Source organism: Alternaria atra (assembly GCF_907166805.1).
Source record: "Alternaria atra isolate CS162 genome assembly, contig: 29, whole genome shotgun sequence".
In the NCBI taxonomy this organism is placed as follows: Eukaryota; Fungi; Ascomycota; class Dothideomycetes; order Pleosporales; family Pleosporaceae; genus Alternaria; species Alternaria atra.
Window position 1 is genome coordinate 1,467,820 of NW_025091327.1, and position 27,284 is coordinate 1,495,103.

The window sequence follows — 27,284 nt, forward strand, 5'->3', positions numbered from 1 at the left end:
GAATGCAACGTAATCTATTGGCTAACGTCACTTCGCCAGACCCTGGTCGCCCTGGTTATTGAACACGAAGTGCTGGTTGGGAGGGCTGAGAGAGTTGGGAGAGTAGTCGTAGGACGAATAGCTGCCGCCATAGCCGTTGTTGTACTGCCCTCCGATGTTGTGAAGGTAAGGGTTTGTGGGGTACGACGGACGCTCTTCCTTGCTGTTGCGGCCACCATAGCCAGCACGCGAAGCCCACTGCTGACCGTTCTGATAGCCAAGCCGAGGGTCATTTTGACTGTCCTGGAGAGATGCCATGCTTTGCGGCATTGCCGGATGGCCATCGCGGATAACCTCAGTATTACCACCATAGTAGCTCGGAAGCGAATGCTGAGAGCGCGGGTTGTGTAAGGAGAACGGGGGCTGAGGGATATTTCCAGCGTTAACCTGGCCAGTAGTACTCTGCTGAACGGCCTTGGCCTCGGTCGCCTTCTGCTCTGCCGACTTCTGCAGAGCTTGGATGATCTGCTTCATATCCCTCATCTCTGCCTCTATGCTTGCCATCTTCTGATCTTGCTCGGCAAGAGCCTTCGGGATGGTCTCCTTGATGCACTCGGACACGCTGCTGATGCTAGCATAGATGTTGTGCTGATTGTCTGTCATACCATCTGTGCGGCCTAGGCAGTCCTCCACGCGTTTGGCGGTCTCTTTGAAAGTGTCCAGATGAGATGAGAGTTGCTCAAAGCGGGTGTTGATCAATGCTAACATCTCTTCCTGCCTCGCCTTCGAAGTATTCTTCTGCTGCTTATTAAACGTCTCGAGAAGATCCCAAGTGGTTTTGCCCACGACGTCGAGGTGCTCATTGGTCATGAAGAAGTGGTCATCGATGGTTTTGGGCGGAAACAATGGAGGAAAAGCACCATATGATCTGTTGGAAGGCATGATCGAACGCGCTAAGACCTGAGGATTAGAAACCTTGTGTAGCGGGCTAGGAACGGCGCTAGGGCAGTAAGGATTGAACTCGCCATGAGATTCGCTTCGACCTGGGCTGACAGTATTGAGCATGTCCGTAAGCCTTGAGGAGGACTGATCAGGTTGGATTGGGGCGAAGTTGCCGTTCTTCTGAGCTGAGTTTCCATTCTCCTCTCCAATATGTAGCTCTTGCATGACACGAGACGTGATGCCAACGTCGGAGCGCCGATCACCTGCCAGGTTGCGCTGCTCGTTTTCGGTCAGCTCATGCGCCGTCGGGGAGTTTGCATCAATGTCTTGGCGATCTCCCTGAAAGATCATCTTGACTGAGCCGTCGCTTGATTCTTCGTGAATATGGAGGAGCGATAGCGATCTTCCGGGTAGTGAGTAGAGAAGACGGGTGGTATCAGACTGATCAAGTTGTTAGCAACTGGGGTAGTTTCAGCGTCAAACGAAGATACAGAATACCATGTCGCCGCCTGGATTTAGGACTATAGTAGCAAAAGCGGGGCAGTGGGGGTAAAAACGGGCAAACGCTCGAGTGAAAGACAACGAAGAGCGAGGTGAGTGCCCCACTGTTGGTGAAGGTAAGAGGGAAAGAGCGACAGTAGACTTACATTCTTAGATGGAGTTTCACCTTCAGCGAAACCGCGAGCAGAAAGATGGGATGGAGAGTAGAAGCGCGGCCGGAGAGGGCTGTACGTGTATGCGGTGTTATTGTCGTCGTCTAGCGCTGCAGTCGGATGCTCCTCACTTCTGCGGTCAGGATGAGGAAGCTGCAACACGCTGAGGTTCGCACCTGCCAAAAGAGCGGAGTGTTTGCATTTGGCATTGCTTAGCGAGTCGTTACGGTCAGGATAGGGCCATTGCATGGCTTCGCCTTCTATAAGCTTGGAGTAATCCTCTGCAGTATACGGACGGAACTTTGTGGGACACGAGCTACCATCTTCAGGCAAAACACCGGTCGAAGGAAAAGGCGACAGATCAAATTCAGGGAACCGCACAGTTCCAATGTCATCGGTGAATGTAGAGTAGCTCCCACGAAGATCGCCCGCTGGCGCAGCCCTACGAAGCGGGCTGGCGGGCCTCTGAGCTGCTGGAGGAGTATCCTTTGCCGGTGGTGGAGGCGGGCTGAGGGAGTCGAACGATGCGTTGACTCTGAATGTTGGAGGCGTATCCTCTATATCAGAAGACTGCTTCCTCGGGCCACCTTTGCCAGATGAGCCACGGCCACTAGAGCAATTACGACGCGATGATCCACTGCGATGGCGATGAGCGTAGCTATCAGGATTAACGATCTTTGCGGGAGGCGAATTTGCTGTGCCGGATCGCGAAACCCTCGTAGGCGTTGTCTCTTTTGGGCGCGCTGGCTTGATAGGCCGAACTGGAATGGTGCGACCCTGTCGTGCTACTGTCCCAAAGATCTGTGCTGCTTTGTTTGGCATTACTGGTATCGGTGCGGCACTGGAAGATTTCGAGAAAGTGTTACGGAGGTTCTGGAAAAGTTTCCTCTTGGGACTCTTGGGTGGCTCGTCACGGTCTGGCAGCTGTTCTTCACTAGCAATTCGGCACTGTTGTCGCAAGTCTTGAGTCCTGATGTAGACGTCATCCTCGTCTGCGAATGTCGGTGTAGGGGGAATTTGACCTGTCAATTTGAACAGGTTCTTCTCTGCTCGAGATTCCATCTTTCCCCTAGCCGTCTCTTCGTCGAGAGCTTCAAGCCGGGCTTGCGCTGCTGCTGCATCATGTTGACTGCGTCCTGACTGCCTCGAGCGTGCCGTTGAACCAACATTGCTACCTGCCCAAGATCCTGACTTACGAGGAGATGAGACACGTGCCTGGTCGATCAAATTGGTAAACGTGGCCATGGCGTTGCGGCTCCTGCCTGAACCCGAAGTTGGAGGATGCGACTCTACAGGTGACACTAGCGGGGTAGTGTCGGTAGAGCGCTGGCCTTTTCGAGTCGAGTTGGACGCGTTCCTGGTGTCTTGCTGGCTCTGCTGGTCGGTAGGCGCGGCGACAGGAGGAGGCCGAGGAGGTGGCAACGGGTTCGGAATGGCAATCGGCGGCGGACGCTTCTTCTCATCGACATATCGGTACGACATGGTTGCAAGGTGTCGTCCAAATGGGGTGATCTGCTCCAATTATCAGAAGCTGAGCGGGTGAAAGGACTTAGAGGCGACCAACCGGGTTGGTGGTAGCTCAGATAGCGTGAATACTCGAATTGCCCATCCCAACACAGAAGTGTCAGCACTCAAAATTTGCAACTTGCAACTTGCAAAGGTCGCGAGAATCCAGGTCCGGATGGCGAAGACAGATGAGGCTTTGGCGTTGCGGAGGTGTCGAAGTAGAGGGTCGTCTGCATACAGACGTCTCATTGTCCAACAAGATGGGTCGTAACAGCTATAGGCAACAATAACAATAACGACAACAAACGCGCTTCATGTTCACCTCCTCCTAAAAGAGGGGTAGGCCACATGGGGAAGAATACTTGCAAGTAGCATATAGAGAGAATAGAGTAAGATATTGTACCAGCTGCGATGTAATGTCGACATCAGATGTGCAACGCTTGGGTCCAGCTTTTGCACTTTACACTGCCTCTTCTCAATGGCCAACACACAACTGCCTGCTGTATTGTGAACGTAAGTTTGCAACTGACCGAGCATGGAGGAAAATGGGGAATGGAAGTAAACTGATTGATAGTTGATGAAAGAGAACGCTACCCACAATGGCGCCCGAGTTCGAGAGGTATCCAAAAGATTCACGCCTAATCAAAGAATATCTGCAAAGCAATGCTCCCAGCATGCGATCATACGCAATTGCTGCTTAAGCATCTTAAAGGACAATACATTTCTTGCCCTTCTTCCTCTCGCCGCCTTCTTTCTTTGCGGCTGGTGGCTCAAGTGCTGCTACGATAGCCTGTGAGAATGTTAGCATTCACTCAAGTCGATTTCGAGTATATCTGCCTACCTCATCAAATACATCCTTGAGCTTGTACTGAGTCAATGCCGAACACTCGACGTACTTGACCGCACCCAGCTCCCGCGCCATCTTCTCACCATCCTCCTTCTTTACAGGTGCCATCCTCTGTTTTGAGAGCTTGTCTTTTACTGCAGCGTCCTCCCTAAGATCTACTTGTGTGCCGACAATAAGGCAGGGCACGCCTGGGCAGTGGTGATGTACTTCGGGAAACCATTTCTCGCGGACGTTTTCAAAGGAAGCGGGCGAAGTTACGGAGAAGCAGACGAGGAAGACGTCGGTTTGCGGGTATGATAGCGGTCGGAGACGATCATAATCTTCCTGTCCGGCAGTATCGAAGAGACCGAGGGTGTATGGCTCGTCACCGATCCTTCGAAGCAGTCAGCAGCTGCTCCACCAATCACCATTCCGACCTTGTATCCACCGGGGGTATGCCACTATTCCAAATCTACCAAGAGCAAAGGGAAGCTCACATGACGGTCACGGCGTAGTTGTCGAATACAGTAGGAACGTATTCCGAGGGGAACTTGTTGGTGGTATAACTGATAAGAAGACATGTCTTTCCGACCGCACCGTCGCCGACGACGACGCACCTGTAAGGCAGTAAGCATCAGTGTCTAGAGTATTGCTGTCGCAAGACAGGCATATCAGGCTTCGCATACTTGATTGTCGCAACGACCATGGCGAAGGTGGACTAGGACTTGTTTCGAGGATATCGGTGTTTGTTTGGAGAGACAGATCGGAGGCCAAAAATCGTGGAAATGATGCGGAGATGGAGCGGAGATGGAGCTACGCAGACTCAGGGTCGTTGGTAGTGCGGAGATGGGAGCTATGGGCTCAAACGAGGGGTTCCAATGAGCGGGGAGAGTCTGGCAGACAGATCAGTCTCACAATTGTTGGCTTTGGCAAAAATGACAGACTCGGGCAGGCATACCTATGAGTCCTCGTGCAGAAGGCGGCGGCGTGTGCTACGTGGTTTGGAGCGTGAAACACCACCCGTTAGACTTGGTCCAGGTTCTGAGCAGCCGGTGGGCGAACAATGCGGCGAGCGAATGAGGCAGTGCTAGCGACGAGGCACGCAACCAGACAAAGACAGCACAGGCGCAGCAGCAGCCGGCGTAGATGCAATTATCACAGGAGGGCGTGGAGAGGTTTGTGAGGGCTCGAGTGAGGTTGCGATCTAGCTACGGTAGCGGAGGCCCTTGAGCTGGGAAGACGCCAATCAGTGAAAGCGGCCTAGGGCTGTTATCATAACCTTGCATCGGCTCCCGCCCGTAGCTCGGAAACGGTTTATTATGTAGGAGGGTCTGCACAATTTGAAGCCCTATTTTACCGCGTTTGCTGGCCAGACCGCGACGAGGCCGTATATTAATTCAACGCGTGGCAGGCCCATTGCTGCAGTGCCGCGGGCACCCCACCAGCTGCACGCTGACATTGGCCTGCTAGACGCAACAAGCAAGGCACGACAGTGAATATACAGTTTCTCTGATTCCAACGTTTCGTACACGGCCCAGAACGATCCCTGATAAGCCCAGTGAGCCCCCAGATTTAGGAATGAACCGTGCACATTAACAACGTGGCTGATCGTCCTCTAACAGTATGACCGGTAGTGTTTGCGCAAGAAGCCGGCTTGAATCATTTACAGGAGCAGTCAATGCTGCTAGGATCTGCAGTGGTCTTTCAGCTGCCCTCAGCCAAAGCTTGTACATTGAGCCATAAGCGCGCATAGCCATATGTACTCGCCCAGGAAAGGCTCATTTACGGGGCATGCGAGATATGTGCAGCTTGGCCCATTGCCGATTGAATCGAATTTTAGAATGCTGCAGGGCAACCTTAGCACTGTTAGCAGGCCACATTCGTCCAATCATCATCTGACTGCGGCGCGGAACAATCTTCTTCCCGGAAGCTTGGACACACACTCTCCATGTGTCTCCATTCGTCTCATCTCACAGCTGGATCACGCACGAGAGCGGCACCGCGCATCACTCAGTAGTCGTGCCTCAACTTATGACAGTATTGCCATAGATAGCCTCGAGGATGAACTGGATATTTGCTTTCACAAGGGCCTAAATCCCGAAGTCAACTATTGCTGTCCCACATCTGCAGTATTATGGTCTTCGCAGCCTGTATGAACATGGCTAAGTTGTTATGTAACAGTCACTTGAGGGAGCTCTGTGCAACGAACTGGACAAGAACGTAGCCAGCTTTATCCCCATAGACGTTGTTACAGAGTTCATCTTTGCGACCGCCTTAACCATCACTATCCCCGCGACGCAGCAATCGAATCTTGACGCACCCATACAGCCAGCCGATCACCTTCAGAGCATCGCTGTCGAATATGTGCTATGTCGAGACATTGATGGTAAGGACAGGCTGAAGGTGCAGCGAGCGATTGCACAGTATCGGAACCTACATCGTCTGCATAACATTTACTTATGCAACACAGATCCATTGTCGAGGCTATCCAAGACACCGATGAGTTTATGTACTCTGAGCGCTCTGCACAGAACAGAGAAGGCGGTGGCGGTGCCAGGTTCGAGTATATTTGTCGAGACAGTCTTCAGAACAAAGACCATAAAAGCAACGTGAAGAAAGAGAAGTCGCATGATAGCGACGATGGCGAGGCTGGAGTCAAGAAACAGGAGCCTACCGTTAAACCGACATACGACTGTGGGGGCGCAATTCATATCAAGTTCTCTCTCAAAAGAGACGCTTTAAATGCCGTGTACAAGCATAATTCTATACACACTACCCGCGAGAATAACAACAGGTATGTCGTATTCACAATCATAGCTGCGACTGGATATTTCATATGGCACTCCCTCCAAAACATCATGACTTATATCCGATAGTCTACCTGCTCTGACTACAGATAGCGGCGTTGCCGCCACAACCGACGCTACGGAAGAAAAGAAGCCACACAAAAGGAAACGTAGCAAAAAGAATGAGACTGAAGCAGAGAACGATGTTAGAGACCCCGATCTTGACATGTCAACGTCCCCAGAAGCTCCAAATTCATCACCAAACAAGAAGAGCAAGAAAGTCGGTGCTGTGGCCTCTCCCACGACAGCGCGAAAAGCATCTATCAAGAAACCTAAGGCAAAGTTGCCCACATCGCCCAACAAATCGAAGAAGAAAGCGCCTCTCGTTGAGGCATCACTGCCATCGGTACCTGTCCGTGGTAAAGCTTGTGTCTGTTGCGGCGAAAAGAAGATTAAATGTAACGAGGCAAGACCTGCTTGCAACCAGTGTCGGAGAGGGCTCTGGACATGTCAGTGTGAAGTTTTGAACAGCAGGAAGCATTCGATGAGTGTGCGTCCCAATTGCAAACAACGAAGACGGGAGTGCACAGAAGAGAAACCGTCGTGCGCATACTGCTTACGACTGGATGATGACTGCGAATACGCCAACTATTCTTGAGGCTCCTCGAGTCTGTCGAAATGTTCCAAATCACGCGAAAACCGAGTCCAGCTTGGAGCGAGATCAAGCTTGGCATCGAATGCGCAGTGGCTCCTGACAACAAGCAGGGTGTTACCGTAGACGGATATCTGAACATAATGCCAACAGTGTACTCAGGTAGGTGTCTGAGACATGCATTAGCGTATCGCTCCTTTGACAAAAGGGATAGATCACACATCATGTTGTGCGATGAAGTATGCGCTACCACTTCGCCGTGGCGGCAAAGGCAGAAAAAGAGGAGGGGAGAGCCCACACAAGGATGCGCAAATCTTTTTGGAAAGACGCTCACGTAAATCACTGTCGTGGGCAACAGTGTCTACAGGCAGGAAAGGTTCATCCTGTTGAAGTAAGTGTATGCTAAGATACTGGGCGCGCAGCGTTCTATACTACTAGAGTCCGTCAGAGAATAGCAGAGGATGTCATTTGACCAGACTAGCCGAATTCACGACCATCACACGACTGAGCCGCATGCACTCACATCGCTCCCTGCCCACATTTAACGGTTCAGTAATTGTATTCCCAAGCCATGTTCATTCCGACTCCACTCGTGATGCAGCATCCCGGGATTTAATTCGCCGTGAGCCCCAGTCACCGGCTGTTAACCCTGGGTCAACGGCCCGCCTCCATATATTCCCTCCCACCGCCTCATCAAATGCAGCGATCACCACTTTACATCACACGTCATACGGCTTGTGATTTTCTTGGGTTTGGGGTTTACAATGGTGCATGCTCTGATTTTGCCAAGGGCCAATACTAACAAAAGAACTGCCTCGGGCTTGTGCGTTGCGCAGCATGGACAATTCACGGGTACTTAATAGGAGACACACCCGGGTGGTGGCTTGCATTCGCTCTCCAGTACATATATTAGCATGTTGATTGGTTTTCATACGATGCGTTCCTTTATTATTCCTGTGCTCACTATGGCTGCATTGTCGCAGGCTTCAGGTACCACAACAATTAGATGCAACTACAGATTCTTTACTAATACAAGCAGCCATTCCGCCCGACCAGCCTTCAAAACGTGCAGTTGGGAATTGGGACGATGCCTATACAAAAGCAACAGCTGCGCTCGCCAAACTATCGCAGAGTGAGAAGATCGGAATCGTCACGGGTGTTGGTTGGCAGAATGGGCCTTGCGTTGGCAACACCAAAGCGGCTGGCTCGATTGGATATCCGTCGCTTTGTCTGCAAGGTAAGCAGTCTTGTTCCACTACCTCTCAAGCCGACCCGTGCTTTACGAACGGCGGGATGGACGGTATTGTTCGACGCAATCAAGACATGCTGTAACCTTTACGAGCATGTTGTGTTCAGCGACTTCAATGTTGGAAGCTTTAGGCCTGAAAACACCGGAGACACTACCCAAATGCCGTTCAGTCCACACGTACATGGTAGAACTTCTTATTAACAACATCAAGATGGACCTCTCGGTGTCCGCTACGTCCAAGGCGCAACTGCCTTCAGTGCAGCTATCCACGCCGCCAGCACCTGGGACCTCAGCCTCATCCGCGAACGAGGTGCGTTCCTCGGCGCTGAAGCAAAGCAATTAGGTGTCCACGTCCAACTTGGGCCTTCAGCCGGCCCACTTGGCAAGCATGCGAACGGTGGCCGAAACTGGGAAGGGTTTGGCTCGGATCCCTATCTTCAAGGCATCATGATGGCAGAGACCATCGAGGGCATGCAAGAGTCGGGTGTCCAGGCGACAGCTAAGCATTGGCTTGTTAACGAACAGGAGCTGAACCGAGAGACTATGAGTTCAGATGTCCCGGATAGAGTGCTTCGTGAGCTCTATGTTTGGCCTTTTATGGATGCTGTTCACAGCAATGTTGCGGCCTTCATGTGCAGGTACGCATGCGTCAAGCTGTACTGTGTATGACTTTGGAACTTACTAACTTACTTTAGCTATAACAAGATCAACGGAACATGGGCCTGCGAAAGCGACGGTGTGATGAACAAGCTCCTGAAAGACGAGCTCGGCCATCGTGGATACATCATGAGCGACTGGAATGGTACTTCACCTGTGTTCTTTATACCCAGCACAACAGCTTACATTCTCCAGCGCAACACACAACCACTAGTAGCGCGAACGGTGGCCTGGACATGACCATGCCCGGCACCGACTTCAGCAAGGGCAATGTCTTCTGGGGCCCACAACTTCAGACCGCGATCAACAACAAACAAGTGCAACAATCTCGCCTCGATGATATGGTCAAGCGCGTGCTAGCCGCTTGGTACCTCGTCGGCCAGGACAAGGGCTATCCTACTACGAGTTTCAGCTCCTGGACGATCGGCAAACACGAAGTCGGTGGAAACCACAAGACAAACGTCCGTGCTACGGCCCGCGATGGTATTGTCTTACTGAAGAACACGAATGCTGCGCTGCCATTTAAGAAGCCCAAGAGCATTGCTGTCATCGGAAGCGACAGCATCGTTGCGCCGAAAGGAGCGAATGCGTGCGTTGATCGCGGATGTAACGATGGGACATTGGCCATGGGTTGGGGTTCTGGATCAGTCGAGTTCCCCTATCTTATTGCTCCACTTGATGCTATCAAGACACAAGCCCAGAAGGATGGAACCTCCATCACTTCTTCACCGAACGACAACGCGCAGCAGGGTGCTAGTGCAGCACAAAATGCTGATATTGCAGTGGTCTGCATAAACAGCGATGCTGGCGAAGGTTACATAACTGTTGAAGGAAATGCTGGTGACAGGAAGAATCTGGACCCGTGGCACAACGGAAACGACTTGGTCAAGGCAGTTGCTGCTGTCAACAAGAAGACGGTTGTCGTAGTACACAGCGTCGGTCCTGTCATTATGGAGCAGTGGATTGAAAACCCAAATGTCGTTGCGGTTGTTTGGGCAGGTCTTCCAGGTCAAGAATCCGGAAACGGCCTCGTTGACATCCTCTACGGCGTAGCCTCACCTAGTGGCAAGCTCCCCTACACCATCGCAAAGAAGGAGTCGGACTACGGCACCGCAATCGCCAGAGGTGACGACAAGGACTGGGACCTCTTCATCGACTACCGCCGTTTCGACCAGCAGAAGATCGAGCCCAGGTTCGAGTTCGGCTATGGTCTCTCATACACCAACTTCACCTACTCCAACTTCAGCGTCTCAGGCAAACCCACCGCTGGTCCTGCAACCGGTGCCAAGGGTCCTGGTGGCCCCGTTGATCTCTTCGAAACCGTCGCTACTGTCACCGCCAAGATCAGCAACTCTGGTGGTGTTGCTGGTGCGGAGGTGGCACAGCTGTATCTCGGCTACCCTGCATCGACAAACTCACCTCCTAAGCAATTAAGGGGGTTCGCGAAGCTCAAGCTGGAAGCTGGTGCTAGCGGGACTGCGACATTCAAGCTGAGGAGAAGAGATATGAGCTTTTGGGATGAGAGTAGTAGAAAGTGGAGTGTTGCGACTGGAGAGTATCAAATTTTCGTGGGATCGAGTTCTAGGGATGTGAGATTAACGGGTAAGATCACTGTTTAGTGGTCTAAATTGAGACCTCTTCGCTGGGTGCTGAGGCAGAGCCCATCTGGGAGAAGTGTGTGTAGTAAAGCAAAAACAAAAATGGAGAGTACATAGATTACTAAGTGCATCAACGCTGCTCGTAGCATAGTTATCCGTCAATCTTGCTACAATGATTGCTATATCCAGTGAACGTAGATTGTGTACTGTATTTGGGATGCTTATGCGCCGATTGTGTTGATGTCCGGGGGACATGTTCGGCTAATTAGCTCAGGTTTTCGGATCGTCATGATGCCGATGTCGGGATAAGACAAAAACTATGACTGTCACTCGTCATTCGCGTGCGGATACCCGGTAAACCTCCTCGGAGGGCCAGTTTGCGATCGACATAGATAAGGCGTGGAGTTTGATGAATAACGTTTTTGCAACATGCGCCGCACCGTAGTCCAACGTCAAGACGCAAGACTGAAGTCGTTGAGCAGCTGCAGGGTATGCTACACAGTATGGTTCAAAGGGACTTGATAGCGGGGCCGCACAATTATCATCCAGCTTCCCCGGACGTTTGTCATAGTACATGGGTCTGAATTGAAGAAACTTTGCAAATCCAATCGTTATCGTGACCGATATTTTATTGTAAAGGCCATCATTGGCGCGTGCGTGTCATTGCGCCTTAGCGTCATCCGGTGCTGCAGAAAACCCCCTCCCCGATTACTTTGTATCCTCACCTCACGCAAACTCAACACTCTCAAACTAGCACATGCAAGCTTCGCCTCAGATAGGCACCCTATTCTGACCTCAACTGGCCCTACTACCGCGCTTATGAGTGCTGCCCCGACACTCTTTACTTCCCAGGTATGTCACGATTGCAATGCTCAATGAACCCTTATCGGGACATGCATCGCACACCGTCAATTCACCGCCGGCCTTTCTGCCTCTTAGTGGCTTGACGATCGATGCATTCTCGTCTAGAGTTTTCTGTTCCTCTCTTCTATTATGACCAAGGCTAATTGAGAGCTACAGGATTACATCTCAGGTATGCTGTCACCCACAGACAGACGCGTCATGAGCGTCAAACTGACTCTATCCGCAGACCACCTGTGGAAGGCATCAGTAAACTGAACGCCTACCCAACAACCTGCCATCAAACGAATCACTACATCACTCCCTATCTCCGCTCATCATGTTGTCGCAAATGATCAAGCCTTCCACCATGCGGTCCGCAGGGTTCCTGGGACGAATGACAAAGAACCGTGTACAAGCACGCTGCCTCGCTACTGTTGAGGGAAACACACAACGTGTAATTCCTACTCCTAGCATGCGCAGGGCTACAGCTGTCTCCAACGAGCCCGCCACTTTCACCATCAAGGTGGGTAGAGTCATAATGCAGATCTTGGCATGACACTGACAGCTATTTAGAACGGCCCCATCTTCGAAGGCAAGTCTTTCGGAGCCAAGACCAACATCTCGGGAGAAGCCGTCTTCACCACTTCTCTTGTCGGTTATCCCGAGTCTATGACCGACCCATCCTACCGTGGCCAGATCCTCGTCTTCACACAACCGCTGATCGGCAACTACGGTGTTCCCTCCAACGCCCGCGACGAGCATGGCCTGCTCCGATACTTTGAGTCCCCACACATCCAAGCCTCTGGCATTGTCGTTCAAGACTATGCTCTGAAGCACAGCCACTGGACTGCTGTAGAGTCACTTGCAACATGGTGTGCCCGTGAGGGTGTTCCCGCCATCTCCGGCGTTGACACTCGTGAGGTTGTAACATACCTCCGTGAGCAGGGTTCTTCTCTTGCTCGTATCTCAATTGGCGAGGAGTACGATGCCGATGAGGACGAGGCATACATCGACCCTGAGGCTATCAACCTCGTGCGTCGTGTATCCACCAAGGCTCCCTTCCACGTCAGCTCTTCTCTGGGCGACATGCACGTAGCTTTGATTGACTGTGGTGTTAAGGAGAACATCCTCCGCAGTCTCGTCTCCCGCGGTGCCAGCGTCACCTGCTTCCCCTTCGACTACCCCATCCACAAGGTCGCCCACCACTTCGACGGTGTCTTCATCTCCAACGGCCCTGGTGACCCAACTCACTGCACAACCACCGTCCACAACCTCCGCAAGCTGTTCGAGACTTCCCAGATCCCCGTCATGGGCATCTGCATGGGTCACCAGCTTATCGCTCTTGCTGCTGGTGCGAAGACCATCAAGCTCAAGTACGGTAACCGTGCCCACAACATCCCAGCTCTCGACCTCACCACCGGCAAGTGCCACATCACCTCGCAGAACCACGGATACGCGGTCGACCCCACAACCCTCTCCAGCGAGTGGAGGGAGTACTTCACCAACCTCAACGACCAGTCCAACGAGGGGTTAATCCACAACTCCCGTCCCATCTTCAGTGCCCAATTCCATCCCGAAGCCAAGGGTGGTCCTCTTGACTCTGCTTACCTCTTTGACAAGTACATGGAGAACGTCCAGCAGTACAAGAACCACCAGTCGAGCTTCTCTGAGAAGAGCAACAAGCCCAGCCCTCTTCTCGTTGACTTGCTGAGCAAGGAGCGTGTCGGCTGCCACCCTGATGCGCCGGACTTTGAGGGTCACGCAGCGGGTATGGACAACCAGGAGATTACAGTTGGCGGACCCATTGCGCCTTCTTACCAGCCCATCACCCAGAAGCCTATTGCTTCTGCTGCTTAGACTGGGCGAGTTTGTGGGCTTTGTGGCTATGCGTCAGTTGTGTATCTTAGGGAACGTTAGCGGAATGGCTTTGTCGGCGTTATGGGACATGGAAGATAAACTGATCACAGAAATACTTTGGGTCGGAAGGCGGACTTTGACTACTAGGCTTCGGACATTTCAGTAGTAATACAAATTGTATTAAAAAAGATTTTTTTTAATTGGTGTTGATGTTTTTTGATGCAAGTGTTTTGCAACGTTGATCAACTGTATTTCTCAAATCCGGCTAGACTATAGGTATTGGAATACCATTGGACGGTGAACTAAGAGTGGTAACTGATTGTTGTGTCTATCTCGTCTCTGTTTGCTATAATAGTATGGGGTATCTTTCTATCTCCACTTGTCCCTCTCCACTTCATGTTCCATCCTTCAAGCCTTCCCAAACCCAGGTTCCTCTTCCAGATCCTCCTCACCTTCCCCTTGCGCCTCAGTAATCTCGCTATCTTTCGTAGACTCCCCAACCTTACCATCCTCACCCTTTCTCTCCCGTCTTTCCTGCTCCTTCTTCCTCGCACCAGCCTTTAGTTTCTCCCACTGCTCTCTATATCTACTCAGAACCTGCGTATTCCTCTCATTTTGCTTAGCCAGCTTCTCATTGTTACTCATCAAGTCATTGACTTTGGCGTTTTGCGAAGCAAGCATGGCTTCGAGGTCGGCGATACGTTTTGCGGCATCGGCGTCGGGTGTTGAAGTCGGGGCTTGACCGGGAGATGTAGGTTGCTGTTTTTGTGTTTGACCTGATATAGGAGGGGAGGGGAGAGCAGGGAGATGGTTGATACCCTGAGCAGCGAGGGCCTGGGCAAGCGCATTGGGGTCGCTGGAGCCACGTCCGGGGCCTCGAGCGCGGAACGACTGTGCGAGGGCGTTGAAGGAGTTTTGGGAATTGAGTTCCCACATCTGGATGCGTTTGGCTTGTTTGTCGATGACGGTTTTCAAGGTGTCGTTTTCTAGGGCTAGCTCTTCCATAGTCTTGAGGCCTGAGCCTCTACCGGCTGGTATGGAGCGTTGGGGCGTTACAGATGTGCTTGAGTTGCCGCGAGAAGGGGGACGACGTGCTTTGGTGGGTGACGGCGGGCCTACATTCTCTCGCGCATCGACGAATTCTTCATGTGAACTCCCTCTCAACGAGCCTGAGCCCTCGTCGATTGCATTAAGTTGTGTGTTGGGTGGCGCATTTGGCGCATTCGGATCGCGAAGGATACTGGCATATGTGACTGCTCCGCCTGATGTTGGCACCAGGTAGAAGCTCTCGTTTGGACCAGGTGCGCCATCCTCTCTCAGGGCGCGAAGTGCAGGCTTGCTTATCAACGCAGCAAGGTCAGGTACTGAGGATTTGACGGTCCTTGACGCTTCTGGAGACTGAGTCCGGGACTTGGTCTTGGATGACTTTTCTTCCCTGGGTGTCTCGGATACAGGCGTCGGCGCCGAAGGATTGAGCGGTAAGGAGGTGAAAGCTAGTGGGGCACTGATGGCTGATATGACACCGCCAAAAGCTGAATAGAAGCGGCTGAAGTTATCTTCGGCAGGCGGAGACGCAGGCCGTGAGGAGACATCTTTCAGCTGCTTGGCCGTATCTCTAGGGGCACTTGACTCCGCTTTGCGCGACTGTTGCGCCAAGAGGTCCCGTACCGGTGTGGATGGTTGTTCACTCCAGCCAGCTGCGGCGCCTGGTACGTTTGCTGAAGCACCACTGGTGGTTCTCTTCGCGCTGGGTATACCGCGCTTCTCAGCGAGGTTGGTGGCTATCGAGGACTGGGGGAGTCTGCGGCGAGATGTCGGAGGAGTCGGGGAAGATGTGTTGGATGCGGATGTTCGCGACGACGATGTATTTGCGGAAGGGGAGACGGTTAGGGCGTCGGAAGGCTGCTTGGTGGTGTCCGTCTTCTTCTTCTCCTTGCGCGGCGCTTCTTTGATCAGACCGGCGAGCTGGCGATGGTGATGTTCGAGAAGGGTGAGGATGCGGCGGGCCTGGAAGTACTTAGACGGGTAGGATAATGCACACCAGAAGACATACCTCAGCATCATGGGTATCTTGTTGGGCATTGTGAAAGGCGGTCGCGGCGAGGTCGTGCTCCTGCCCCGCGGTTGCGACGCTGTTGGTGCTGGTCGCTGTCGCGGCGGTGCGAGCGTGGTCATGGGCCTGGATGAGATATGCCGACTCCATGGTGGTAGTGGAGGCGAGGACTGGACATGTTCATCGAGTGCCTGTATACAAGGGCTGTAGCATGTGCGCGTGAAGGGCCGCGGTCACGTTGACAGGGATGGGAAGGCACCCCCCCATGTAACTGCGGAGTAGATCACCAGGCTAAAGACCCGCAGCTACTGGAGGCGTTGGAACCAGAACACGAGCAACGCGCCCACCTGGTTTCACCTCTGCAGCCCGCGCCGACTTGCTTATTCTCTCTTCTGTGAAAACCTGCAAGCTCTTCCCAGTCTCTTGTAACCCCTCGTCTGTCATGTATCCAATTGCAGCTGCGACCCTGCGGTAGTTCTAAGCGCATCGTTAATTGCTACCTACGTAATCGACAACACCCCCCGACCTACCTAGCAAACACCGTACTTCGCAGCGCCGCAACATCGACATGCGGGTGTGAGACAACAACAAGACTCTCGACCTCCTCATAGTACTCTGCGCTTCGAACCATACCCTATATAGTTGACAATGGCCTCTGAGCGGCGGAGGAGCATAGGCTCCATGTTCGGCCAGAAAGACAAGGACAGCACGCTGGCTGCATCGCGGGCACAGTCAAAGGGCCCAGACTCGTCCACTGTCTCAATTGCGAGCAGCGACGGCAACGATGACTTGCGCAAGTCGAGCGACGGCACCACGGACCGCTTGAGGAGTCGCCAGAACTCCGAAGACGCCCGCAGCGACGTCTCATCGTCGCATCGCCGGCGCATGTCGAAGCTCTTCAAGGCTCGCAAGAAGAGCAAAGGCTCTCTCAGCCAGGACGACGTCTCGCAACTCGACCCCGATGAGGTTGTTCCTCCCGTTCCTACCATTAGGCGTCCGAGCATGGGTCACCCATACCAGAGCGACGACTCCCTAGGACTCGCGAAGAGCGTCGCAAGCAGTCTGCTCACTGACGACTCAGACATGGAATCGTAAGTTGCATAGTGTTCCTTTTTTCCCTCCGCCATCTCGCTCTGTGTCTCAGATACAGTTCCATTTGCATTTGCGACGCGTCCATTGGAGTGGAAGGTTTGCCTCGCGGCTTTGGCGCCCCTCAGCATGGACTCCACCGCGAACCAGCATACGTTCTGGCCTCAGCTTCCCCACTAGCATACCACACCTCGCACATCATCGCATCCGTATTCCAATACGCACTCTTGGCTTTTGCTCTTCTATTTGTTTTTACTATTACTTTCACCCCTCTTCCGTATTCCTTTGTCGCATACGTACCCACTCGGATCTTGCGTTCCGACTAACCGGCTGCAGCCCACCACCACTCAAACGTCCCGGCATATCACCACATCAGTCGCATGCCGGCCTCTTGACGCTGTCGTCGCCCCTGATCGCTTCCGAGACAATCGACTCTGCAGATTCTACCGATGTCACTCTCGTAAACTCTGAAGCCTCCACCGAGGAGCCTACCGCCCGGAACACAAGCAAGCGGGGCGTGTCTCCCGTTGGCAAGCTCAAGGAAGCTTTCGCGCCTAATCGAAGGTCCACGTCTCCGGCCCCTATAAACGGTGCTAGCCCTGAGCCTGCAAGACCCAGTACAAGCGGAGGTGGACTAGGAGCGCTGTTTGGAGGGAAGAAGCGCGAGACGAGGGTGTTGGATGATCCCATCCAAGCCTCACCACCACAGATACAGATACACACAGAAGACGAGACAAAATCTACGCCATCGCTGAGATCCGTTGCCCCGAAGCGCATCATCACCTCGCTCCCCGCGACTCCTCCCAATCTATCTGATGCACCCACGACCTTCATAACTCCGCCCACTCCGACCGACGGGAAGGCTTCTTCCCCAACAGAGTCGACTAGCTCCAAGAACACTGTCAAGCGCAACAACACTGAGACAAACCCCAACGTAGTCGTCTCCCCCTCGGGGAATATGATATCGCACAGACGTGTACGATCAGCCACCAATCCTCCGAGCAAGCTATCACATTCGTCGATACCGCCCCTTACTCCTCATCTAGAGGAAGCAAAGACCCCTGGAGGGACTGCTGTACTTCCATCATCTCCTGGCGGGCCTGGTGGATTCTTCGCTTCCATCTTTTCTGCAGCTCAGAACGCTGCTAACAACTTGGGCGACACCATTGCGAACAGCGCAAATCCAAAGAACAAGCCCAATCAGCAACAGCAGAAAGAGGACGACATTACCGCTGACGGCGGAGAAGAAGTTATTGGACCTGAGAACATTGACACCACCACGAGCGAAGGCACCGAGAAGCGCAGACCCGCCATTGAGACACTCGGATCCGGAAACTTGAGCTTAGCCCAACTTGGCATTACTGAAAGCAACGAGGTCAGTCCAATGTCTTCCGCGACTAACGTCACGATGAAGGCGGATGAAGCTTCGGCCAAGGTCGAGGACAGGGCTGCTGCACAGGCCGTCTCTGCCGCGTACGCAGGAGAAAAGCCTCCGTCAGTTGCCAGTGAACGTCCACGATCATTGACTGCTGTTTCTGGTCAATCAGGAGCAGGTGCAACCTCTCCTCCACGGCAACCTGAAATAACCGACTCACCGGCATCAATTGGACGGCAAGGCAGCATACGCAGTCGTATAAGCGGTGGCAGAAGGAGACGGCATAGGGGCAGCTCCGCTGCTACCGGCAATACTTTGAGCGGGGTCGTCACCGCAAGCACAAGTACATTGGCACCAAACGCCGCACTAAACAGCCACCGTCTGAACGGAACTGGATTCGCGGTTGCACCTCCTAGGCGAAATAAGGATTTCCACGCCCTGTTCAAAAGCGTTCCTGAGGACGATTATCTGATCGAGGACTATAGTGCAGCCCTTCAGAAAGAGATCCTGCTTCATGGACGTTTGTATGTTTCTGAAGGACATCTTTGCTTTTCCAGTAACATTCTTGGATGGGTCACAAATTTGGTCATTAGCTTCGATGAGGTCGTCTCTGTCGAGAAGAAGTCCACGGCCGTCCTGTTTCCCAATGCCATTGTCATCCAGACACTTCACGCTCGCAACGTTTTTGCGTCGTTCTTGTCGCGAGACTCCACCTACGATTTAATCATTGGCATATGGAAAATATCGCATCCCAATCTCAAGTCATCCCTCAACGGAGTAACTCTAGACGGTTCCGGTGGTACTGGCGACAAGACGGAGAAAGCAGAATCTATTGGCAGTGACGACGGTTCTCTGCAAGATTCCGACGATGAGGTGTACGACGAAGATGCGGACGAAGACGAAGGCACTGGCAGCTTCACTGACCCTGGCGAAGGCAGTATAGCTGGTAGCGAAGTTGGTTCTTCAGCTGGCGAAACCACCCGCAAGGTGAGCGGCGCAGTGTCGCAGGCCTTTGGTGGTGGCGGTGAGACGGCCGAGGCCGCCAAAGCAGTCACAAATGGCACTGCAACTGCAGGACAAGACTTCCCTGGTTCAGCAACACACGCACCTACTGAGTGTGGTGACAGCGACCAGCATTACGATAAACTGCTCATTGATACGACAATTCCGGCACCTCTGGGCAAGGTTTACAGCTTGATGTTCGGCCCTGCTTCTGGCGTGTTCATGCGCAAATGGCTAGTCGACGACCAGAAGTCCTTGGACTTACAGATGGAAGACGACAAGAAGGGCTTGGGTGAAGACGTGAAGACATTCAACTATTCCTACATCAAGCCGCTAAACGCGCCTGTCGGACCACGCCAGACGAAGTGCAACATTGCCATGAACCTGGAGCAGTACGACCTGGAAAAGGCCGTGAGCGTGCTATGCAGCACAGCAACACCAGACGTACCTAACGGCAGCATATTCCTTACCAAGACGAGGTACTGCTTAATGTGGGGACCAGGAAACAGTACAAGGCTTATCATGACCTTTACGGTGGAATGGAGCGGAAAGAGTTGGCTGAAGGGTAAGTAGTAGTGCTTATTTCAACCCAAGAGCTCTATTGATGTTTTTAGGTCCCATTGAGAAGGGTGCAAATGACGGTCAAATGTCGTACGCCACCTCCCTTACAGCCGCTCTTCGCACTGCCGTGAGCGTCACGAAAGCCGGTCCATCTCGATTACCTGGAAAGGGTGGAAAAGGAAAGAGGCGCTCGAAGGGCAATCTTCTAGAAGAGGCACCCGTGCCTGCCGCCGCTCCCGCTCCCACTAGTCAAGCAAAGCAAAGCAATTGGGGTTTGTTGGAACCATTACGCAGTCTCCTTGGCCCATTCGCCGATATCCTGGAATCTATCTTCACACCGCAAGTCATCATCCTCATTATGGGAGCCCTCCTCGTGTACACCTGGTTCTTCCGTGGCGGATCCGCAGTAACTGGTCCAAACCAATGGTCAGCTGCTCAGCGTCAGGTTGCATATGAGGAGATCTGGCGCCATGAGGAGTCGGATCTATGGAGCTGGCTCGAAGAGAGGGTCGCTCTCGATAGGGTGCAAAGCTCCGTCACTGGAGCGCGGATCCAGCCGGAAGACGGGACGCAAAAGCCCCTAGCGCCCCAAAACATGCAGGCGCGGGAGATGGATGAAGCGATCCGCGTGACTGAAGAACGACTGAAGGCATTGAAAGATGCAGTGACTCGCGAGCGCTCCAAGTCGCGTACTAAAAGCCTAAAAGAGGAACAAACATAACACGGAAATGCCGGGTACATAAAAGCGGCCCTAGGAAGGTCCTGCGGAGTAACAACACTCCGCGACTCCGAGGGCATTCGTGACTCGCGAAGCCCAAACTGTAAACATAAGCAAGACTTGCATGGCGATGGCGTCTATTCTTTCCCTTTGTGATTAGCTGGGTGTTTGGTGCATTGGGGCTCGGCTGGGCTTGTATGGCGAACACCTGTCATACCATGGCGTACCAGCTACATTGTTTCGTTTGTGTTTCGGGCTGTTTTATCAGGGAAAGGAGTGGCTATACACTTTATTCGTCTCTGCACAGAAAACTCTTTATTCCCTTGCAGACTACATTTTCAGTGCATCCCACTGGCAACATGTCGGTCGAAATTCTTTTGGTTCGTAATCGAAAACTTATCTGCTATTAGACGTTTGTGACCTGCTGCTCTCTGCGTACGCCACCCATACTAGAACTAGAAAGATGACGTTTGGATGAATATCTGGTATACTAAATCTCGCCGGTGTGCTTCGCACGGTTTTAAGGTTTGGTGACCTGCAGCGGTGATCGTCGGCGCGTGCGTTAGCGTGGCCTCGGGGATCTACTTGCACGATCCATCTGATCACTCATCGTCCAGATCCTGCGTGGATTTGTGCCAACAACCAGCTTCTGATTACTGATATCCTTGCCTGAAAGCGGGATCGATGTCTAGCTTATACCATTGACTGCTTATACTGTATCTCTGACAGCTTGATGAAGGGAAAGAAAGCTGGGAACATGCACGGTTTTCGAAGCAACCGGGTCGCCACGTGAGCTTAGGACGATGCTTTGAATGTATGCCGAGCTCAACCGTCCATTTTGCAGTTGATCATCCCGCCTCCAAATGCCGTATCCATCGTTCACATCATCCACGACCTAGCTACCCGCGAGCGACCTAGCCGTAGTCCAACCCTCTCATCTCCCGCAATATCTCACCCATCCTTCCAATATCCCCCCTCTTGCCGTTCATGTCGCGGATCTGCGCTACAGAGATTTGGCCGAGCGACACGTCCGTCCTCTTCTTGGATGACCCCAAACTTTGGTTAATCTGCGGCAAGATACTTGACAATCGTGGCGGCCATCGGTTTCCCGAACAAGTGATGGCTCCGATGGTAGCTTTCGAACTAGACAATGCTCCAGATCCGCAACCGTTAACGAACCGCCGCGTGGTCCACGGAGGTGCAGCGACCTACTGTTTGGTGCCTGACTCTTTGTTGGCGGCCTTGGGATGGGATAGCTAAACTTTGTACAGAGAATCGGCATGATCTGGCTCACGTGGAAAATAAGAAGGGCTTGGTCTTATGTGAGCTAGTATAGGCTATTTTCCTGGTGTGCAATGGTGGCTGAGGCGATTGTTCTTCAATTATACTCACCTGCCTTTTCCTTCTTTCTCGTGAGTGTCTAGTTTTCGGATTCTTCTCGTCCTCCGGCATATGGCGTCGTCACGCTGAACAACGAAACATCTGGAGGTGCCGCGAACGTTCACATATACCTCGCCACCTGGTCTCCTCCCGGACTTGTCACTCCTGTTGAAAAACCTTCAGCATAACACGTTCAGCATGTCGTACAATCCTAATGGAAGTGGATCGAGCGGGCTCCTGCCTCCCATCTCAGTGTTGGCCAAATGGCCGGTTCCGAATTACGATGATCCCATTACGCGTTCCAGAGCAGTTCTCATCACATCGTGTGCCTTGGGATCGGTCATGCTTGCCACAGTGGGAGCCAGGATGTGGGCAAGAGTTATCATACAGAGAAACGCAGGGCTGGATGACTGGATCATCCTGGCTGGTATGGTACGGATTTCTCGCAAGGAAGAAGACCATGTATATGTAAACTAACACGTCGAGTAAAGATCCCGACAGTTGGACTTACAGTAACAGTATGTCTTGGTACGTTGACCCTCGCGCACAACCCCATCCAGTGAGCCTTCTAACAACCAAACCCAGCAACCGAAAAGTACAACTTCAACCGCCACATATGGGACGTCCACCCAAACATGTACGTCCCTGAGCGCAAGATAACCCTCGCCCTCTACCTCTTATACATCGTATCCGGCGGAATGATCAAAATCTCCATCCTCCTCTTCTATCGCCGCCTCGACTCGCGCTCCATAACACGGAGTTTCCGCATCGCAACTTGGCTGAACATCATCGCCATTGCCATGTTCTGCACCGCATTCGTCGTTGTCCTCTTCATAGGCTGTTCCCCTTTTGAAGCCTTCTGGTACCAATTCGACATCGGCAAACAACTCTCGGGGTACTCATACCACTGCCGGGTCAACGAATATGCAGACCTCTTATCAGCGAGTATAATCAGTGCAGTACAAGATGCCATCGCCGCTTTCCTTCCCACAATCTTGTACTGGAACTTGCAAATCCCTCGCCGCCAGAAAATAGCTCTAGGCGCCATCTTTGCTCTCGGCTACCTAGTCTGCATCGTAGCAGGCATACGCTCCTATTACGTCTACCGCATCTTCAACAACCCACTGTACGATTCAACGTGGGAATCCTGGCCAGCATGGCTGCTCTGCATGCTAGAAATTCAGCTTGGGGCTATTTGCGCTAGTGCACCGGCTCTCAAGGTCTTCTTCACGCATTACTTCAAGGTGGCGGCGAGTATGTATGGATCCAGCCGTGGTACGGCGTCCAGTGTCAAGAAAGACGGTTCTTGGTGGAAATCGACGGGTACGGCGTCAGCGAGTACGGGGACGGCGGTTTCGAAGCCGGAAAGGGAAGGGTACCTTAGAGAGCCGGGGATGGACCATATGGTGGACGAAGAGGGGGGGATTGTGTTGCAGGAGGGGAAGAGGTTTGATGCAAGGACAGAATCTAAGAGATATAACGGGTGGACTGAGAACATTAGGCATGATGGGCGAACTGAGAGTAACAGGTTCGATGGAAGGACGGAGAGTATCGAGACTTTCATCTACACGTGAGTTGGAGCATGAGAAGTTGTTGGAAAGATAACCAATTCGATGCATAACGAAGGTATCATGGATGATGTCTATGAGTACACTGCTAAGAGAGGATGGCGATATGGCATGGAGTCTGAGAGGAGGAGAATACGGTCTGCTCTGGCGATCTGGAGTCGTGCAGTAGCTTCGGACAGACTTTGTCGACTGTGGCGAAACTGATCTATCGGAGGGCCGACGTATATCGCTTCACTAATTCTTCTTTTCGATCAAGGATGAGAGCCAGGCCGGAAAGAACATCACTGAGATACGATACCATGGAATGAGAAAGAGGGAGAGGTGCGTGACCCTACGATGGGTCGCTGGGCTGAATAAGTAGCGACCGGTCTTGGAATAGAAAATAACGTCACGACCATGTATGAATATAGAAGGGAGTTTTGAGTTATACTATTGTGGATTAAGGAAAGAGAGTATAGTTTATAATAGAATAACAAAGTCCATTGGACAATCTATTTCCCACCAAGACCAGTCGTCGGATGAGGTTTCGCTGCGATTTTCATTGACAGCACCCACACCACCACTCCTCAAACACCCTTTTCCCTCAACGCCTCCTCCCTTCTCAAAACACTCTTCTCCAAAATTTTAAGCTCCTTCCTCTTCTTACCCAAACTCACACCCACCCTGTTAGCAATCCTCTCCTTCTCCTCCACCTCAATTTCCCGCCGTAGAACCGTATTCTCCCAATCTTCTACCTCCTCTTCCCGTCGCCTGAGGGCGCTCTGTCGCTCCTCTAGCTCTGCCTCGCGTCGAGCCACGATGTCCTCCCGCTTCTGAATATCTACCAACAGTGGCGTGTCTCGGTTCTTGGAGTATCTGTCTACGTTCTTGCCAGCAATGGACTCGGATGCTGTGACTTTTTTTTTAGTGAAGTGTTCTTCTCAGGAGGCTTGGGTGAGCTTATCCGTACCTCCGAGAGAAGTAACAGGAGCGCCAGATATAAAGCCAGTGTTATAATGTGCGTATGCGCAGTCAATGTCTCGCTTGCTGCATCGTCCGTTTTGGTGCCAGAAGTGGCAGGTTAGTGGCCTTGGGAAGTTTTTTGGCAGGGAGGTGTCGGTCTCGGTGGGTGTGTCGTGGGAGTGACGTCGGTTCGATTGTCGATTGTCGTTGTGGGGGTTAGAGGAAGATGCGGCTCCTCGAATGGGTATGCTACTGAGAGCTGAAGATTGATGTAGTGCATCAAGCCCGCGTTGATGTACGCGATCATGGTTAGCTAGGTAGCAATCTTTCATGCCACCGTGCATTGCGTTTGACTGGAGATATTACCAATGTTTATGTTCGGATCAAGAGACGAGGAAGACGAGTTTAGGGGAGGTTGAGGGCGTCTTCCGTTTGTTTGTTGCCATGCAGAAGAGCACTGACCCTGACGGGCGTTTGCATACGACCTAACCTGTCGTCTCGTCGGAGCTACTACATCACTATGGTCATCGGCACGTTTGGAAGCTTCCAGAGGCGTTTGAAGGATTAACTTTCATCATTTGGGTCTGGGGTATCATAGTCCTACAGCTTGCTCTCCCGCACATTTCGTTCTTCGACAGGCAGCGCTCCACTCATCATGCCAAACTCGTCTTCTCTTCCGTAAAGCACTCTTTCCCTACCACCTCTCGTTGTCCACCAGTTCACAGCAACACCGCTACGTTCTGCATCCATCTCACCGCTGACGAGTACTTCCCAGTACCGCGCTTTGACATTCTCCCGCATCTCATCGTCGTTGATTTGGTTGAGAAGTTCAGCGCACAGAGGCAGCCACTCTTCGAGTAGGTATATAGGGAGAAACGGCAAGGCATCAATAAGGGTCAATGCGAGCACTGCCTGTTCCGAAAGAGCGGGAGGTGGTGCGTCTGAGCCTTGCAGAGCGAGTGCAACCGAATCAGGTGGCAGTGGCTGTGTAGGAGCGTTGAGCGCACGGTGGAAGACGAGCTCTAGTAGCGTAGCTGGGAGATCTGGATGGGTTGCTGATAAAGTGGAAGGAGGAGCCGTGACCCGCATTAGGGTCTTGAAAGCTAGGCGGAACTGGCGTGGTGACAAATTATGGGGGAAAACGCTGAAGAGCGCGTCGATGTAGAAAGGAAGATGTTTTGCTGTGATCTCAGCAGATTGTGGAGCGGACAAAACTGCCAGCATGACGCTGTGAGCGGCCTCGAATACTGGCAGCATATGACGATTCTCGCCAGCTGCAAGGTATGGCACAGCTGATGCAACAAGCAAATCCTCGTTTGTGGCGGGCGATAGGACCAGAGTGAAGTGTTCTGCTGTATTGAGGAAGTAGAGGTCCAGTATACGGTCAAGAGGATGGCTTGGTATCTGCCCCAGGTGTTGGGGCGCGATGGTTTTGAGAAGCTTGTCGGCGTGATTGGGGTATGCAGAGAGAATGTCTATGGCTGTAAGGTAGACGAAGGTGTGCTGGGAAAAGGACGCTGGGCCAAGCCGGGAGGTGATGAAATAAAGGTGCCGCAGAATTTGCAGAGCCTGTGATGCTAGCATAGGGGCGATGGCATCCGCAGCCAGTGCTTTATCAGCCAACGTTCGTGTGAAGACACCACGCAGTATGATAGTAGTAGCAAACAGGGCCGCCTTGAGTAAATTCCACAGTTGCGGAGTGGTCTTGTGAAGCGCCTCTTCTTCCAGATTGGCTGACTCTTCGGAGGGCTCGATGTCCGAAAACTTGGTCTGCCGCCATTGTGTGGTAAGAGCGCGAGAGAAACTAGCGAGGTCGTCCATCATTGTCTGGATGATCCAAGGGTTCTTGACGTTCTCGACAGAATGCGCGATTAGCCGTGATAGTGGACCCATGGACGATACTAGGGGTCTGTTCATGATGACTTCGACTTGTCTGTAGGAGCTCGAGTGTGGCTATATATAGTCAGTATCCATGTATGCCATGCTTTACGGCTACTTACACTCCAGTCCAGCTTCCCAGACTGAGTTGTTCGCACATCGAGATCCAAACCCCCAAGGAAGTAGGCCGACTGGAAGCCTTCATTCGAGTAATATGCCGTCCCGATAAGGACCGGTAGTAGAAGATCGTAATCGATCTGCGTTCTTTCCACATGCCCGATGCATCCAAAGGCATGGTTGAGCGTCAGTGTTATTGTCTGGCCTCCGAGTCCATCTGCCTCGGAACGTTCCCGGACTTCCACCAAGGCGAGATTCGTCGCGCGAACCAATGCGGCCTCGACTCTCTTTCGCATAGCGGATGCCCAGTATAGATCCATTCCCTGCTCTTCAAGGCTCCCTATACCGATCAGCAGGCCCGTGAGGACAACCAGGTGCTTCCATCGCCGGCTCCGGTCGTCGGCTCCTGCGACTACGGCGCGTACCCATTCATCCAGTGACAGACCTCCCCCAATAGGCGTCTGTCCCGGCGCAAGTTTGGCTGCTTTGTTATGTCGGACGTCGTTGTGGTGATTGATGATGGTGGTGACGGCAGAGTGAAAGACGGAGAGCATGCGGAGCGGCGTTCGGACGCCATCGGGGCGGTCCCACAGTGCTGGCGCTGTAAGGAGATGCGAAGTAAGGAGACTGAGGTTGTGAGGATTGCCGAGCGTAGTGAGGAGCGAAGACGCGGTTCCCAATAGCCTGTGGTCGTTAGCATGCGCATTGCGAATAGGGACCCGATATGCGTACCGCGGCGTGTCTTGCTGATCCGTGTATGTCTGCAGCGAGCGCAATAGCGTGGACAAGAGGCGATCGACGACCATGTTGAACCCGAGAAGCCCGCGACAGGCTACGACAAGATGCGCATGGGAATGTTGGAGATGCTGGAGATGCGATGGCTGGTGTTGATCCGCTCGCGTCAAGCCGAGGTTGAGCTAAGCTCAGGCTTTAGCCGTTAACATTCACTGAGAGATCGACGTCACAAGCATCAACTCCAAAACAATGGCCTCTAGCATCGTATGATCCTGCTGTGACCCCAGTCTTACGCGCAATACTGTACAGAGCGCAATA

General features: G+C 52.6%; 8 protein-coding genes across 8 annotated transcripts; 4 read left to right on the forward strand and 4 right to left on the reverse strand.

Annotated features, from left to right (window-relative positions):
* Positions 1 to 27: 27 nt before the first annotated feature.
* Positions 28 to 3,056, reverse strand: ALTATR162_LOCUS8796 (uncharacterized protein; the record flags this gene model as incomplete). The annotated part of the gene is made up of 2 exons (XM_043316429.1): positions 28 to 1,362; positions 1,569 to 3,056. The coding sequence occupies 2 exons, from the start codon at positions 3,054 to 3,056 to the stop codon at positions 28 to 30; spliced, it is 2,823 nt and encodes a 940-aa protein (XP_043172364.1).
* A 730-nt stretch (positions 3,057 to 3,786) lies between these two features.
* Positions 3,787 to 4,612, reverse strand: ALTATR162_LOCUS8797 (uncharacterized protein; the record flags this gene model as incomplete). Its single annotated transcript, XM_043316430.1, has 4 exons — positions 3,787 to 3,870; positions 3,922 to 4,300; positions 4,404 to 4,523; positions 4,593 to 4,612. The coding sequence occupies 4 exons, from the start codon at positions 4,610 to 4,612 to the stop codon at positions 3,787 to 3,789; spliced, it is 603 nt and encodes a 200-aa protein (XP_043172365.1).
* Positions 4,613 to 6,040: 1,428 nt separating this feature from the next.
* On the forward strand, positions 6,041 to 10,869 carry ALTATR162_LOCUS8798 (uncharacterized protein; the record flags this gene model as incomplete). The annotated part of the gene is made up of 8 exons (XM_043316431.1): positions 6,041 to 6,043; positions 6,088 to 6,329; positions 6,377 to 6,700; positions 6,783 to 7,150; positions 8,384 to 8,581; positions 8,805 to 9,231; positions 9,289 to 9,395; positions 9,446 to 10,869. 8 exons carry the CDS (start codon positions 6,041 to 6,043, stop codon positions 10,867 to 10,869), a joined length of 3,093 nt encoding a protein of 1,030 aa, XP_043172366.1.
* A 1,159-nt stretch (positions 10,870 to 12,028) lies between these two features.
* On the forward strand, positions 12,029 to 13,548 carry ALTATR162_LOCUS8799 (uncharacterized protein; the record flags this gene model as incomplete). The annotated part of the gene is made up of 2 exons (XM_043316432.1): positions 12,029 to 12,214; positions 12,265 to 13,548. 2 exons carry the CDS (start codon positions 12,029 to 12,031, stop codon positions 13,546 to 13,548), a joined length of 1,470 nt encoding a protein of 489 aa, XP_043172367.1.
* A 408-nt stretch (positions 13,549 to 13,956) lies between these two features.
* On the reverse strand, positions 13,957 to 15,751 carry ALTATR162_LOCUS8800 (uncharacterized protein; the record flags this gene model as incomplete). Its single annotated transcript, XM_043316433.1, has 2 exons — positions 13,957 to 15,555; positions 15,602 to 15,751. The coding sequence occupies 2 exons, from the start codon at positions 15,749 to 15,751 to the stop codon at positions 13,957 to 13,959; spliced, it is 1,749 nt and encodes a 582-aa protein (XP_043172368.1).
* Positions 15,752 to 16,249: 498 nt separating this feature from the next.
* ALTATR162_LOCUS8801 (uncharacterized protein) lies at positions 16,250 to 20,349 on the forward strand (the record flags this gene model as incomplete). Its single annotated transcript, XM_043316434.1, has 3 exons — positions 16,250 to 16,692; positions 17,027 to 19,632; positions 19,682 to 20,349. The coding sequence occupies 3 exons, from the start codon at positions 16,250 to 16,252 to the stop codon at positions 20,347 to 20,349; spliced, it is 3,717 nt and encodes a 1,238-aa protein (XP_043172369.1).
* A 2,012-nt stretch (positions 20,350 to 22,361) lies between these two features.
* On the forward strand, positions 22,362 to 23,300 carry ALTATR162_LOCUS8802 (uncharacterized protein; the record flags this gene model as incomplete). Its single annotated transcript, XM_043316435.1, has 1 exon — positions 22,362 to 23,300. One exon carries the CDS (start codon positions 22,362 to 22,364, stop codon positions 23,298 to 23,300), a length of 939 nt encoding a protein of 312 aa, XP_043172370.1.
* A 560-nt stretch (positions 23,301 to 23,860) lies between these two features.
* Positions 23,861 to 27,037, reverse strand: ALTATR162_LOCUS8803 (uncharacterized protein; the record flags this gene model as incomplete). The annotated part of the gene is made up of 4 exons (XM_043316436.1): positions 23,861 to 24,183; positions 24,887 to 26,189; positions 26,237 to 26,915; positions 26,964 to 27,037. The coding sequence occupies 4 exons, from the start codon at positions 27,035 to 27,037 to the stop codon at positions 23,861 to 23,863; spliced, it is 2,379 nt and encodes a 792-aa protein (XP_043172371.1).
* Between the last annotated feature and the right edge of the window lie 247 nt (positions 27,038 to 27,284).